This window comes from Pseudomyrmex gracilis, unplaced genomic scaffold (assembly GCF_002006095.1).
Source record: "Pseudomyrmex gracilis isolate BER0280 unplaced genomic scaffold, ASM200609v1 scaffold_80, whole genome shotgun sequence".
Classification (NCBI taxonomy): domain Eukaryota; kingdom Metazoa; phylum Arthropoda; class Insecta; order Hymenoptera; family Formicidae; genus Pseudomyrmex; species Pseudomyrmex gracilis.
Window position 1 is genome coordinate 136,035 of NW_018020664.1, and position 15,947 is coordinate 151,981.

General features: G+C 40.4%; 2 protein-coding genes across 9 annotated transcripts in view; one reads left to right on the forward strand and one right to left on the reverse strand.

Moving 5' to 3' along the window:
- Positions 1–2,329, reverse strand: part of LOC109855098 (putative leucine-rich repeat-containing protein DDB_G0290503) — a 4,819-nt gene extending 2,490 nt beyond the window's left edge. The window contains exons 1-6 of one of the 3 annotated variants that reach the window (XM_020428951.1): positions 2,234–2,325; positions 2,075–2,155; positions 1,642–1,754; positions 1,237–1,455; positions 261–1,171; positions 41–160 (exon numbers count right to left, since the gene is read on the reverse strand). In XM_020428951.1, coding sequence (XP_020284540.1) covers positions 41–160; positions 261–1,171; positions 1,237–1,455; positions 1,642–1,754; positions 2,075–2,155; positions 2,234–2,324 — 1,535 coding nt within the window. In that variant the 5' untranslated portion in view covers position 2,325. Of the gene's footprint in view, positions 1–40; positions 161–260; positions 1,172–1,236; positions 1,491–1,641; positions 1,755–2,074 lie in introns of all 3 variants that reach the window. The other 2 variants (XM_020428950.1, XM_020428952.1) reach the window with 2 other exon arrangements.
- Positions 1–15,947, forward strand: part of LOC109855097 (spondin-1) — a 63,917-nt gene that overhangs the window by 45,795 nt on the left and 2,175 nt on the right. Inside the window, exons 1-12 of one of the 6 annotated variants that reach the window (XM_020428947.1) lie at positions 1,560–1,591; positions 7,672–7,879; positions 11,058–11,301; positions 11,444–11,630; positions 11,704–11,989; positions 12,073–12,203; positions 12,393–12,582; positions 12,904–13,075; positions 13,436–13,754; positions 14,420–14,615; positions 15,249–15,419; positions 15,626–15,745. In XM_020428947.1, coding sequence (XP_020284536.1) covers positions 7,675–7,879; positions 11,058–11,301; positions 11,444–11,630; positions 11,704–11,989; positions 12,073–12,203; positions 12,393–12,582; positions 12,904–13,075; positions 13,436–13,754; positions 14,420–14,615; positions 15,249–15,419; positions 15,626–15,745 — 2,221 coding nt within the window. In that variant the 5' untranslated portion in view covers positions 1,560–1,591; positions 7,672–7,674. Of the gene's footprint in view, positions 1–1,559; positions 1,592–3,961; positions 4,157–7,671; positions 7,880–11,057; positions 11,302–11,443; positions 11,631–11,703; positions 11,990–12,072; positions 12,204–12,392; positions 12,583–12,903; positions 13,076–13,435; positions 13,755–14,419; positions 14,616–15,248; positions 15,420–15,625; positions 15,746–15,947 lie in introns of those variants that run through there. The other 5 variants (XM_020428944.1, XM_020428945.1, XM_020428948.1 and 2 more) reach the window with 5 other exon arrangements.

Genomic DNA, 15,947 nt, shown 5'->3' on the forward strand with positions numbered 1-15,947 from the left:
CGAAACTAATAGAATATTAAAAGGGAGAGCTATAATTTACCTTTTCTCCTTTTCCTCACTGATCTCCGCGCTGATCGCTTCGTATTTTTCCGACAGCTCCTTAATAGTCGCGTTCGCTTCCGCTTCCTTGGAAGTCATTTTCTCTTTCAGTTCCACTATCCTGCAGAATATATATGTATATCAAGAAGACATAATACATATGTACATATATATATTTAGATAATGCGATTCTTATCGGTTGCGCCGGACAAAGTAACAACCGTGCTTCGAAGTTGTCGCGTTGCTTCTCCACCTTCATCACGAGACTCTCGCTGCTCTTCAACGCTTTGTGCATGTCCTTCATCTTCGTCTCCATCATGTGATCCTTCTGCTTCAACTGAGCTTGAAGCGATCTCACGTTGTTCTGCAGCTGTTGCTGCGACGCCTCCATGTTGGTCACGTAAATTTCCATATCGCGAATTTTCTTTTGCAATTGCCGCTCGGCCCCTCTCATCCAATCCTTCGTCTGATTCCCCTTGTCGCGCTCCGTCTTCAGATCCTCGAGAGCGGCGTTCAGCTGTTCCCGCAGATTCATGAACTCGACGACGCTCGGTACTTGATCCTGCTTCACACGTCCGCGACAATTGTCGTATTCGTTGCGCAGACTCGAGGTTCTTTTCGCGAACTCGGTCACGAAGTCGCTCTGAATCGCTCTCAGCTCGTCCAGCCGTATCCTCGTCTCCTCGTTATCGCGCCCGAGAATCGCCAGTTGCGTTTCCAGTTTCGGATGCTCCAACACGCAGTACATCAGCATGTTGTCGTCGATGTATTTCTCCTCCTGGCTCGATTCCGTCAGCCAGGTCTTGACGAGGGCTGCGAACGACAGGCTCTTGTCGAGAACGCTCTGGCAGATCTCCTGCGAGCGATCGCAAAGACTCTGCAATTGGTTCTGCATCAGCGTCACGCCGATCACCGCCGACTCGTCCATGCAGATCGGCTGCTGCTGCTGCTGCTGCTGCTGCTTGTCGTTCGACGGGCTCGTCTCGAGCGGCACGATCGGCAGTCTTTGCTGCTTGGGACATTCCGCCTGAAGCGGCTTGAGCGTCTCGACGTTGCCGGGATCCTTGCCGCCGATCGCGATTATCTTCTCCCGCAATTTCGATATCTCTTCGTGCATCTCTTGCATAACTTTCTGAGAGACAAAGAAGAAAATCTCAAACACTCTTGTTTCAAGAAAAAAAATTCCTTGATAATTACCTGCTTGTGAACGAGATCTTTTTTCAGAGAGACATATCGCGTTTTCTTCGAGTTGAATTGAACCTCCAGTTGGCGTTTCTCGTTCGCGGATACCGGATTCGTTGGCTTTCTGATGGACGTCGGTAAGTTTATAGTTTTCATGGTCAGTCGACGAGCGGAATTGCTGGAGCTAATCTCGCTGCAACACTCCTCGCACGGCGGACGGCTCGTCGAGTCGCTCTGAAAGGAAATATTTTCTCTCTGTGGAGTGATATCTAAATCGTGCGGAAAAAAAGTTTTGTGGTGTTTTTATTATTACGTTCTCTTGCACTTGGAAAAAAAAAACAAACAAACAAACAAAACGAACTGTTTTTTGGTGAGCACTATATATTTTACGACAATAAAAGTTGTGTGACATTAACGTACTCGCGCTGTACTTCGTCCGGTTGTCTGAGACGTGGGAATTCTACTCTTGTAAATTTTACTCCCAATAGCGGATTTTTGCGAACCGCTGGTCGGCGGACGGTCTTCTACTTTTTCTATTAAAAAACAATAACGAATTGTACGAATATAATAAATAACGGCCAGTACTACAACGCGAAGAATCGCACATTCTGAATCACGCTGTGATGACAGATACGCTACGTATCGGATAGTATAACCTTCGTGCAATATTTGTTTTTTTTTTTTTTTTTTTTTTTTTTTTAAATTGCACTATGGTGTACCATTACCCGGTTGCGACTGGGTTTTAGATTTTTTTATTTGATACCGATGTTTTTTCATCGGTATCGTATAGCAGACACGTTAGAAATTGCAATTTTGAGGTTTAGTAGTGTAAGTGCGACAGAAAGAGAGAAACCTGCAGGATTTTCCGCGACCGCTTCGCTCATGGTTGTTCCGTCTCTTTTTTTTTCTTCGCGATGATGAATCGATGATGAAGCTGAAGGATGTGCGGATGGTGGAAATGTGTACGAGATTTTCGAAAAAAAAAGAACGAAAAGAGTTTTCAACTTCGTACTAGTTTTGTTGGTTCGACAACGAGACGACTGGAGTGTTGTTGACTCGAGACAATCGACGATTTCGAGCTTTCGAAATCGTCGATCGATCATGCATTGGATTCACGCACACGCGACAACGACGGTTTATTAACCCTCGTATGAGGATGCTCGTCGGATGAGACTTGCGAGTTGGTCACTTCTGTGACCTGTAAATATTTTTACTGAATAATTAAAAAGTTTTGTTTTTTTCGCGTGCCCAAATTAATACAGGGTGAATATATTATTTTGTTTAGATTTTCTTTTTGGAAATTTATTACCGATGTAACGACTGAAACAATATTTATTTTGAGTAAACGAAAACACTCACACGACAGTGAATTTAATATTCAAAATAAGCATTATATATTTCGGTCAAGACCGGCTTACTGATCTCACGGCTTGAGTGTTAGGGGCTGCGAATACTAGTCGGGCTGCTCCCGAGTTCGAGAATCCACATAATTTTTTCCGGTCCCTTTGAATCAGGCGAATCGATTAATTTAACGAACTGTGAATCAAGCTTTCAATAATAATTGCGAATAATAATCGCATTATTTCGATCATACCAGTAAATACATTTTTATAATCAAAAAACTCAAACTAAAAAGAAACCCCAAAGGAAAATCAGCTTAAATGCTTCAGTGCATTGAAACTTAATTTCTGTTCACTGGTAAAATTAACCAACGCGATGCACTACAGCTGTTCGCTCGATCTTATTTTTCAATAAATTTTTGTAAGAAGTTTTATTATTTTTAAATATATTTATGTATTTTATTCAGTAATATTTAAATATATATTTGATTATAACAAATATCCATCGTGTCTCAAGTGATCCAGTCACCGCCAGGGTTGTTAACAACAAAAGGTTAATAATAAAAATATGACTTCAATAAAAATTTGCAATTAATATTAAATTCTTAATTTTAATAAATTTAATTTGAATAAAAATTTAATCTTAATATTAATTGTCAATTTTAACATTAATATTTGAAATTTATACATATTTATGTATGTACAATAAATTTTCAAATAAATAGAAAAAAAGCATTTGCGTATGATGCACGTGCACTTGATACATTAAACATATTTTGTTACAGTTTCTTGGAAAATACGCGCATGTGTGTTTGTGTGTGTGTGTGTGTGTGTATAACTGGCTGGAATTATGATAGACACGCGGCGTCATTCTAATTACCGAAAAACTGCGCAAAGAGTTTTCTCGTGCTTGAACAAATAAAGCAATTCAGCATTGAACAAGGTCAAGTCAATTAACCAGTTTAATTTGGCTCTTTTTTACATACCGCAGCATCTTTTTCTTTCTCTCTCTTTCACTCTAAGTTAAGTCTTCTGGGTTCTAGAAGTATCACGAGATGACGATTCATTTCGCAATATGATGTAATTAGCGATTTTGTGTATAAATTTCAAGTGCACAACTTTTTTAATAAAAAAAAAAGTTTCTAGAAAGAAATCGCGCAAATATAAAACAAAAATATTTTACACGAGATATTTTATTCACTATAATAAAAAAAAGAAGCGCAATAAAAATTTTCGTTAACGAATTAAAAACTTCGGTCGATCTTTCTGTCACTAACACATGCGACCGTATTTCTTCGATGCTCGAGCACATCCCTAAAACGCGCGAGTGTTGCGGGAAAACCGTTTTAGATACGCTGCGCACGCTCCAAGTGGTAACAGTCGCTGATATTAGCTCCGACCGAGAGTCAAACCGTTGTCAGTCAGCCGAAGATTCGCGGCGGTGTTGGATGCGGCTCGAATGTGCGTTGTTGTATATATCCCGTTGTTGTATAGCGCCGAAGAAAACGCGACACGTGGACACGCGAGAAACGAAAGAACGAGAAGTAGCCGAGAGAGAAAGAGAGAGAGTTGCAACGTTGAGGAACAACGTCACGGTGAGTTGTGCCGTTGGACACAGATTTTCGGAGTCGCCCTTTGTGGTGCAATTTCGCGTGTAAATTGCACGCAATCGTGTGTTTCCTTTTTCCGCTCGAGCTATTTTTTTTTTTTTTTTTTTTTTTGTCAAAAAGGGCAACCGTTTTTCCTCTTTGATGAAATGAAAAACGATCGTTCTTCTGGTAGCTTTCGTCGCCGCTTTCATCGAATAATGGCTCATATCGTGTTGCAAAATACACGTATACAGAGATAGAGATAGAGAGATGCTCAAAGTGAGGTTTTGACGAAGCGCACCTGCCGGCACTGAATCGTTTCGCGAGTAAGGGAAGAGTTTCTCTTCTCCGTTCTCTCTTTCAGAGAGCTGTGATGTTCAGCTCGGACGGTGAGTGTCGCGATCGGTAGTTTTACCCTCCAGCAACAAGCAACGTGTAATGTGTTAAAAACACGCTTGTGATTTTTTGCGCTTTAATTTAAGTTTAATTACTGAATTTAATTACTGTCATGAATTGTAATTGAATTAATTCGCAATTCAATTACGTTCGTTATTTATTAAATTGTTATTGATTGTGTGTTAGATTGCTAATTGCACGGTCCCGGCACGTTCTGTTACGCCGATCGACGTGCGATCAGTCGGTCGTGCCGAATGCTACGACCCTTATGCACGACTAGACACCGTTATTCGAACCGTATTGTCAAGCCGTTCGCAAGAGGAAACAGATAAGGGCGGATGAAGCGGATGCGCGCGTATGCGGCGCGCAATGTCGGAATAAGTAGGGATAAAAAAGCAATTGAAAAGAAACCAACGAGACGATTTCTCTGCCAGCGGCAGCTGCGGAAGTGCATTTTCGCTTTTTTTTTTTTTTTTGTCTTTACGCGCTAATGTCTTTATGCACTTAGATCATTAAATCTCTGTACGGGAGAGATTTCTTCCGCAAAGAAAAAAATACTTATATCCACAAGCTTGTGTCGCAATCTCTCTCTCGCGTTTGTGAAAAACGAAATATCCTGTTAAAGTATATATAATGTGATCGAAATGCAATTTCCTCCAAAAAGCCTTTGACGAGATAAAGAGTGTTTTAAGGTGAGACGTAAAAAGATCTTCCCCCGACACCGTAAGATCCCTTTTATCCGCTAAACGTTCATTCGCGACGAGGAAAAGCACGCGGGAGAAAGAAACTCTTTCTAAGATTAATAATAATAAAACTAATATTTTAATAATAATTTATTGCGTGCCGACGTAAGTAAGATACAATGCGAAATTTATAATAAACATGAAAAAAAAAAAGATGAAAATCAAACGATAAAGCAACACAATGGGGCGCGAATATTCTGTTGTATCCAATAGGATTTAACTTAAAGGACGTTCTCCGAATTATTTATTTTCTTAGGATTTTCTTTAAATTTGCGATATACATAGTTTATGATCTATTTAAACGTAGCCTGTGTTTGAATAATAGGGGGTAGCAATGTTAAATTCCAAAATATGGAAGATTTATATTTCAATTTTTAACATGGATTTTTCCTATGTTGAGCCTTTGCGAAGTGAGGTTTTTTTAAATTACTGACGACAATTTTCTTAGGATTTTTTTAAAAAACAAGTATGTGGTAGTGAAGAGTGTCCTAATTAAAATACGATTTTGAATAATATGGCAACCTTTTTTCTCAAACCGTAGCTTTTTTTTTGTTTTTTTTTTTGTTTTGCTGGATTTGTGTGCGCTGTGTACTGCAGCTATTTTTGAACTTCTGCGCAGAGTAAGCGGATCTTAGCAGTGCTGAATAGCTCAACTTAACTTTGTCATAGCAGTACAAACTTACTCATGAGAAGAGATATATTTTAGGTTGCTAACCACTGTATTTAGGTTGCCAACCACTGTAGTCGGAGAACGTCCTTAAAGAGCGGACAAATTTGACGAACTATTAGAATAAAATTAATTAATTTTATTGCGAAATAAAAAAGAAAGATCAAAATGTGTAAGAAAGAAACGAGACGCCGGCTGATCGTAACAAATGGGGGCGCAGCAACGTATAAAAGAAGCGGCTAAGCGAAACGAGGATAAAGGAATCTCTGTGCTTGAATGTTTAATAATACAAAAGTGGCCGTAAATTATACAATAACGCGTACAGAAACACGATGAAAATCAATCGCAATCTAAAAGACAATAAATTAAGTTTAATGTGATATTAAGTTTAATATAAACGTGTGCGCAAGACGTACCTATTTGATAAGAAATTATTACACGGATTACAGTTTCTAAGCCGTCAAAGATTAAATCGTCTATTTTGACGAGACCGTGTGTGAATACGTCTCTCGCCTTTTCATACGTATAAGCGCTCCCATTTCGCGGCTTCGATCCTACCGTAATATCTCGCCAAGAAGATCCTTGCTATTCACTCGCGACGCTCTCTCTTCTCGTTTTCTCCCTCCCTCAAACTCTCTTAAACCAACATATATCGACGTCGCTACGCGGCGTCGATTCGTCGTTCGCGCAATTGCGCTCTTCTCATGCGGAAGTGATGATTAAAAAAACTCGAGAGTTTAAGTGACAAAAAAAAAAACAAAAAAACAAAAAAATACGCTTTTCAAAATATTTCGCGTTTATATATATATATATATTCCTTCACTCCGCTTAAATTTTTTGATCGACGTCCGATCTATTTCGATCGTTCAATGAACCGCGCGCTCACGCTCGTTCAATGAACTGTGGGGCTTTTCGCACGCCGAGATACTGCCAAGATCGGCCAATGACTCGGTTCATTTTCAGCAACGCTTTGTGTTCCGTGCGAGCATATGACCGACGTGTGTGCGAGGGCAAGTCTCTCACGTGTTGGCATCGATCCCGTTTGCGGTATTCACGTGCACCCACGTTCGCAAATTCTCGTAATCGCGACCTCGCCGTTGTTGCGTCGGGAAAAACGGGACGAGAGAGCGTTTACGAGATTACATTCGCGCGGCGAGAAACACATTCTCGCGGCTTTACGTTTCATCTAAGTCCGATACCGACGGTATATATATATTCACAATTAAAATCTTCTTCTCTCTCGCGGAGATTAATTTTTTTTTTTTTTTTCAACACGCGCGATGGTGAAATTGTACACAGCTGATTCTCACAGTTCTCACCCTCTTTGACGACTGGGTCACTCAATTGGGCGTGTCTTTAAGTTTCGGGGGAGATTTTTGTATATTTTTTTCACACATCACACAAGATTTACGAGGTTTTTGTTATTCGTAACATAAACATCCATGTTTCAAATATTTTTTTAAAGAAACAACAATAATAACAACTTTGTTAGAGATATGTTTTTGAAATGTTAATTATTCACAATATAATATTTCTCTTTGTAATTATATTGTTTTAATAAACGTTCGGCACAAGTGGTCCGATCATTGGACATTTATCTCGTGCGCCGTACGCGAAGAGATTTTTTGATTATTCAAGTAGAATTTTAACCATTCAGAAGTGACCTGTCCTCTTGAGTGTTAAATAACACATATTGGTTATGTTATTTTTTGCAGACGATGTACGATACTCGGATTGCGTGCTACAGCGTTTTACTGTTGCTCCTCGCTGCAGTGACAAGCGTGAATTCAACAAAATGCTCTCGGCTTATCGAAGGTGTTACCATGTCGCGCTCAAACGCCGAGGGAAAATTTCACTTCTTTTTGACGTTGTACAACAGGACCGAACAGGTTTACGCGTACATGCCGAACACGCGGTACAGCGGTAAGTGTGCGCAGTGTGCGCGGATGCGATACGAATTCGAAAAATCCGGAAAAATTTCGAAACCCGGAATATAATCCGATGATTGTAAATTCGCATCAGGTGTAACAAACGCGACCAAGAAACCGATGAAACACGCCGAGACGTCATCGGACAGATACAGACAATTCTGATTGTCGCGGGGCTCTGAAACGCGCGCGCGCGCGCGCGCATTGATTCTCCTTGCGGCGGTTCTACGACTTTAGCAATAATTGCGGCAATTACCGAAGATCCAGCCGTAAATCTTTAAGACCGAGAAGCTTTCTGCTTGACTGTCGCCGGTCTGATCTTCCAATCAGCGAAAAGTCTCTCGGCTTTGGATTGAAAGATCGGGGCGAACGGGGATTCGGAAAAAGAGAGATACGGGCGACAGAAAGACCGAAAAGGTCATTTCGCCTCGAAAATCGAGATAAATGCCGGAGTTGAGTTGCAATGAGAACTTTGACCGATTAGCTTTGTGGCGCGGATTGGCGGTTTTGATCCCTTTGTCGCCGAAACCAGGCCGTGTGGATGATGAACACCGTTTGTGTGACTGTTTCTTGACAAAAACGACAACGAATTCGTCAAATTTGAAATAATTGTTCTCGATTCAATTGAAACTTTTCGATCGGTACGGTATTGTACGTCAATGTATTTCTCGAGACAATTCTGTGTGAAATGTTAGAAATTTTAAATTAAATTTAATTGAATTCTCGTGTGCCCTAGTTTTTTTTCTCTCTCGAGACATAGTGTTGAATGGAAAAAAAAAAAAAAAACGCAAAACAAAAAAACGCATCGCGCGATGCGCGCATTTAATTCGAGCAGATAGTTAAAATTCTCTCTGTGCATTCGCATTTTCGCGCTGCGACCTAAGCGAGTTTCGCGTCCGCGTTTTTTGTCGATGTCGCATCCGCGACAAATTTCCCCGCGGAAACATTTCGGTCCTTCGCTATATCCAGTCGATAATCCGATGCAATCAACGTTCACTGTTTCGCTTCGCGAAACTTTACTCGCCTCGCGCATGACACCTCCGATATATCCACTAACGCATGCAAATTTCGTGGGTCCGATGAATTAATGCGTTACGTAACGCGCCCGCTGGCGGTAAGCCAGGTGCGAGACGCCGCTGCGAACGGATTCTCTCTCACAGTAGCCGGGTCCAGTGAAATTCTATTAAACACGCTCGCCGCCGCCGCCGCCGCCACGTTCATCTGGAAAATCATCTGCCGCGGACCATGCGATATATTTTAAAGTTTATCACGTATATATCAGTTTATCATGTATTTGTTATTTTTCGCACCTTCGTCATTTTCAACGAAATAACATAAATGTCAAAAATTTATAATAACAACAACATTCCCGGACATTATCACATTTGCTAAACGCAAATTTTATTTGTTTATATATCGCTTCAACGAAATGAAAACTTGTCGCTTGTGTTACGCGCAAGTGACGTCAGTCACTTTCGTGACAATTGATATGTGTCGACGCACACGTATGACGCGCGGTGACGAACATATGTATGTACGTTACATGGTTCGCCCGCGAACCAGACATCGGTCAATCGCACACTCCGCCATTCTCCGATTAGATTAAATCTCAAACTGCGAGACTCTGGAAATTTATTCATCTCCGTTTTTTTAGAATCAAATCACGCGTCCGTCGCGTAATTCGCGCGAAATGATTGTTCTTCTTCCCGGATTCGAATTTGTTTTTCGTACACAGTCTCGTTGCGCTGAAGCGCTCGGTGGTTGCGTGGGAAAAACGATACCCCCGATGAAGGTCTCAGTTTAACTGCGTTTTTTTTTCTTGCCTGGTTAATTCTTCTAATTCAGGGTTATGAGAATGATCGTGCGAGAGGTGAACGCGGACACCGTGACTCATTATGCGATCTCGCGACAAAAATTTTGAATTGCGATATAACTATACGACGGTTCAAAAAAAAAAAAAAATAAAATATCGAACAAGATAATTTAATCAATGATCTTCAATTTGATCTTGTTAATTCAGTTAGATACGAATTATGAAGACGCGGCATATCGCGACGGATTTCGAGACAATCCGCGTGTCTGAAAATTGTGCGCTCTAGTTTTTGTCACGATCGAGAACAATAGAATCTCTCAGAGAGATCGCAATAATATAATCTTAGATCAGCAGCGATCTTAGACAGGAATCTCAAGGAACTTCGGAATGACATGCAAGTCTTACACGAGTAAACAAAGAGACGCAGAGTCGAAGAAGACCCAGAATATCAGAAGCCATAAATGGCTTGTAACACAGCTAAGTATTACTTCCTATGATATAAAGAGTGACCTACGAACGGACAACCTTGCGACTACATAAACGTGGTTTTTTTTTTTTGTGCAGCGCGCGATGCGTCCGAATCGAATTTTCTGTCTATAATTTTCCTCCACGTCACGCACTCTTTTTCGATTTCGTTTATTCTATTTTCTTTTTTCAAAAAAAAAAAAAAAAAAAATCATTTCGATTATTACTTTCTGTCATATCAATCGTGATCGATCTGTACGTAATAAACGCTCGTCGTGACAGAGAAAGAAATCTCTTTGAAAGCAGCGCTGAATTCACGATGTGTATGTGTGTATGTGTGTGTGTGTGTTTCGTGTGTTTAATCCTTGCTATAAATAGCACCCGGTCGGCCTGATGTATTTCTATTCCCGCGAGAGACGCGAATATTCATTCAATATACGAAAACCGACACGTATCCGTACACACGTAGTTTTTTGATACATCGTGTTTGCAAAACACGTATTGTGCGTGTACGCGATAAATTTTGATAAACAACATTTCTGAAACATAAAACTGTGCGCCGCGTATGTAAGTTTTTTTTTTAATCCAAAATACGTTCTGTTTTTTTAAAAATCGATATCGGAAAACGTCGGTGCTACTCACCATCATCGAAAGTAATTAGTTTCTGACATTTGCAAAAACCGTTTTTTTGAGTTATAATACGTTTTTTTTTTCATTGAGAACGTCGGTGCTGTCGAAATTAATTATTTTCCGACATTTGCAGCAAACGTTAAGTTTCTTTTTTCGCCTAAAGAGAAAAAAATAGAATTTTGCATGTGCAAAACATATTTCGTGACTGTGCGTTATAGCGCAATGTTAAATAGTACAAATATGTAGAAAGCGCCAATTATTTCAGTGATCCTGAAGTCCGATAATTCTGATCAGGCGCATCGGAAATTTCGAAGATTTCTCATATCCGCCGAGGCCGAAAACATGAATGAGACGGCCGATATAGGCGTCTTCGATCTCGAGGACGATACGATGACCAAGTTCGCGGATAACTGCCCGAACACCATCGTGGAAACGTCCAAAATTGACAAGGAGGAAGTGTCGATAATCTGGAAAAGTCCCGTTGAAGCCAGTGGTTGCGTGCTTCTCAGGTAGAAAAAAAATAACATACTTATATTAACATCCTCAATATATAGCATTCCTAATTAATCAGGAATCTCAAAGAAATAAATCACATTATAAAAAATATACATACGTATCGCAATCGTGTTTGTTTTGATTTTTCCGTTGCAGAGCCACAGTGGTGGAGGCGCCAAACATATGGTACATGGACGACTCGAACTTGGTTCGCACTATGTGTCCGGACTCGAAAGCGGAAGCCGACGATCAGGGTCCAGTTCTGGACGAGTGCTGCGCCTGCGACGAAGCCAAATACGAAGTCATTTTCGAAGCTCATTGGAGTCGCAATACTCATCCAAAGGTAAGAAAAACTTTTCAAATAATCAAAGTACCGCGTCGGGATGTTGTTCATTATTTTTTTTCTCTTCTCGCAGGATTTCCCGAGAGGTCTGTCGATTCGATTTTCAGACGTCATAGGCGCGTCGCACACGGGCGAGTACAGATTCTGGCAGAACAACGAAATGGCCAGTATAGGATTGCGACAAGTGGCCGAGCTCGGTGCCACTCGGAAATTAGAATCCGAATTGAAGGACCAGAGCGACAAGATAAGGACCATCATCAAGGCGAGAGGCATCAGTTATCCGAACGTGACCGGTAAAACTTTCGCCGTTTTCCGCGTGGACCGCAAGCATCATCTGATGAGTTTGGTATCTATGATTGGTAAGACACATCTCGTTATTTATAAATAAATGCGAAACAAAATTTACGTTTAATTGTGATATGAAATAATTTAATTTTTTTAGTCCCGTCTCCTGACTGGTTCATCGGTGTGGCCGGTTTGGAGCTTTGCCTGTCGAATTGCACCTGGATAACGAACAAACAATTGAACTTGTACCCGTATGACGCCGGCACCGACAGTGGCATTACGTATTTGGTAGGGTAAATCGTAATAAAAAATTTCTTTCCCCGATAAAAAAATCACGCGTTTATTTACACGCGTTTATTTACACGCGTTTGCTCGACGCGTTTTTTTTCGACGCGAAATTACGACTGTAATTACTAACCAACACTTACATGTAGATTTATAGATTATTAATTGCTGCATATATCTCGTGATTACTAGTCGCCCGATTCGCCGACGGATCCGCAAGAACCGATTCGGCGAATAACGTCGACGTATCCGAACGACTCGGGATCGCCCTTTTATGATCCTTCTGGTCTAGACATGAAACCCCTTGCGAAGCTCTACTTGAACCGACAGCGATTGTACGAGAAGACCTGCGAGAACACCATCGATCCGCTGGCTGATACAGGTGCAGTGAATTCAAATTGAAAAAAAAAAAAAAAAAAAAAAAAACTAGCAACAGTATCGTTGCAACACATTTTCCAGAAAATGATATTGGGTTTCTTGAATGTGTGTGCTTCCTATATATTCTATATAGTTGCATGATAAGTTTATATATGCGGTGTGTGTGCGTAAAACACACTATATATTTATTTATATAAAATATAAATTAAAAATATGTTTGTCTAGGTTTTGGATCTATATACGATCTAAATACGAGATTTTAAAATATGTGCACAATTTATTGTTATCACATGTAACTGAGGAAAAAATTCGACGGTTCATACAGAGGCTTGCAAGGTGACAAGTTGGGCAGAATGGGGTCCGTGTTCGGTTACCTGTGGAACTGGCACGCAATTGCGACAACGCCAGTTTTACGACGAAGCGGCTGCAAATGCGAACAAATGCAACACTCTTGTTACGGATCGGAAGGTTTGCTACAACCCACAAAACCCGCACTGGTAAAGGACTTTACTCGCAATATAAAAGAAATAACTTTTATTTTAAAGGATAATTAAAATTTTAATTTTAATATAAAAGTACTTATGACTAACGTGAAAAGTAAAATGTAACTATAATCAAATCTAATAATTAAGTAACTAACATTTCTTTCTCAAATTAAAAAAATTTCACTGTGAAATAAGTAAGGTTAAAACTCTCAGATTTATATTTGGAAAATATAAATTAAATCTCTTATTTAACTATAATAAAATGCTCGAATAAAAGAATTATTTTAATTATCTTTTAAAAAAATTATATTTTGCAATGACAAGTATTTTTAAGTCTGTTGTCAAACTGATTTCTCTTGCGATTTGCGTCAGTAACGGTCGTCGAGGCGGACTGGTGAACACTGACAAGTGCAAATTGTCCGAATGGACAGATTGGAGCTCGTGCTCGTCGAGCTGCGGCGAGGGCAGCAAGACACGGTCGAGAAACTTCCGGCTGAGGAAATATCGCAAGTACTGCAGGGCCGAGCCAAACGGACCGCAGCTTCAACAGTCGATCGACTGCGAAAACGCTCCTTGCAATGGCGAGGACCCGGAAGAGGTAAGACAACGATCAAAGTTGGATGATCATACTGAGGACTATGTCAGTGAGGCAGCGGACGAAACCGAGGATATGAACGAGGAATGGCTGCAGGTACGACGCAACTATCTATTCGGATCCGTGCGAAAAAAAAAAATTCGCGTAACGACTAATTATTATAATCTCTGACAAATATCGAGCGAAGGAGTTTTCTTTTTTGTAAAATGCACGCTCTCTAAAACGAGAGATCAACGAGATAATTAAAATGATTAGTTTTAATTCACATAACAAAAAATAACACTCTGCACTTAATATGTGATAAGTTACTAAAAAAAATTAATTGCATTACTTTTTTGAAAACAAAAACAGACTAAACACAACAAGTCTGGAAGATATAATAAATTATTTAAAATTAAAAAACATAAATTACTACTATACTTTGAAAAACAAAGAGACATAGTTTGAAAAATACGAGGCTTAAATAAGTTCCGCTCGATATTTATTGGACCGAACTCGCAGCTTTGTGCTAGAGTTTAAAATCACTCAGCTAGATCTAACGGCGACAGCTTCGCACGAGTAAAATCGACATACCTGCACCATTTCATCATCTTATCCATGACACCGTCACAAGTCACAAGTCTGCACCTCGACGTACGAAAAATATTGTTTACTAATCGTAAACGAAAGAAAAATGTGAGAAACGTAAATTTCGCTTTATTTGATCGCGGTCATTTTGCTTCTCGAACATGATGATCATCGATTTACATTGATGATCGCAGAAGTGCCCAAAGGATCGCTATTCCGAATGGAGCATGTGGTCGCCGTGCAGCTCGAGCTGCGGACCGGGTGTGAAATTGCGATCCAGACTGCCGATGAACAAATTTTGGGACAAGGACGACGAGGAGTGCAAGGTGCAGCAGGCGTCGTGCACTGCCGAGATTTTGAGCTGCGATTTCTCGAAGGAGGACGCGGAACGTATGTAAACAATAGATTTTTTATCGGTAGACTGCGGAGAAAATTTCGATCTTAAATTTTATAGTGAAGCGCTCTTTAAGAGAGACTTACTAAATCTCTCTCTGGAATACGTACCTGCTGCCTCGATGATCTGCGAAGTAAATCATCAATCTATAAATTGTTGACTTTCTACGATTTGTTTGCAAAGAGATTCATCAAATGCCTCGGTAGTATATCTGCTGGTAGCGCGTTCCGTTTCAAGCAAAAATGAAGCGATTTCTGATTCGAGTCCTGGTCGAAATAATTGTTTTCGCATCAAATTTTCTCTATCAATTGACATTTGATACTGTGTTAGCTGAGTTTTTATTACACGCAGATAAATTAGCGGAGGCGCAGGTGCGTTCTCCGATGCGCTCGCCGTTAGACGACATCCTTCCGATGTTTAACTACAGCACCGACGATAGCACGCATGAGATATTAACAAAGTATCTAACAAACAAAATCGATCACGTTACGTTTACTTGTGTCTGTTCATTTCATCCCCGAGCGTTGGGGAACGGTTCCCCGCGCGTCTCATTGTGTCCGCGTTGCGTCTCTCTCTCTCTCTCTCTCTCATCATATCACTGTGCGTCGAAATGTCACCACTGATTACAGAGATCTGTAGCGAGCCCATGGAGAAAGGACATTGCAATTCCAATATATTGCGAGCTTACTTCGACAAACAATCCGGTCGCTGTCATTTGTTTAGCTATTCCGGGTGCGACGGTAACCGAAATAATTTCCCGACCGAACAGGATTGCAATGCCGTCTGCGGCAATTTCCAAAGTAAGTTGATCCGACTGTTTTGATTTCATTTTTTCATCTCAAAAGTTGTGCTTTTAAAATTTTTTTTTATACTGTTTTTTTTTTTTCATTTTGTGTCCATTGACACGTTCATCGTGTGTGTGTGTGTGTGTGGAGCTACGGCTCTTTGTTCGTTAAAAAATTAATCTTTAATTACACTTTGCACACGCTTACTAACCGATTTGAAGGAGAATTGAGGGCGAATCAGACGGCAATAATGAAAAACTTTAAGGTATCGCTTAGCAGCGTCCTCAGCTATCACATTCCCGTGCAGGAGCAGCGCAGGACGAAAGCGAAGAGAGCGCACGGTGATCATTTATTTATTTATGCAAACGACGTTTCTCTCTCATCGAGCCAACGCGTGCATATATATACAGGGTCCGCCACTTAAATCCGGACAAATTTGAATTTGACATTCCCATCATATTAGAATGCAGCAGTAGGTGCCATATGACCTAAAGATAGGTTAGAGACGTCGATAAGACATTAATAACCTTAAAATGGCCGAGT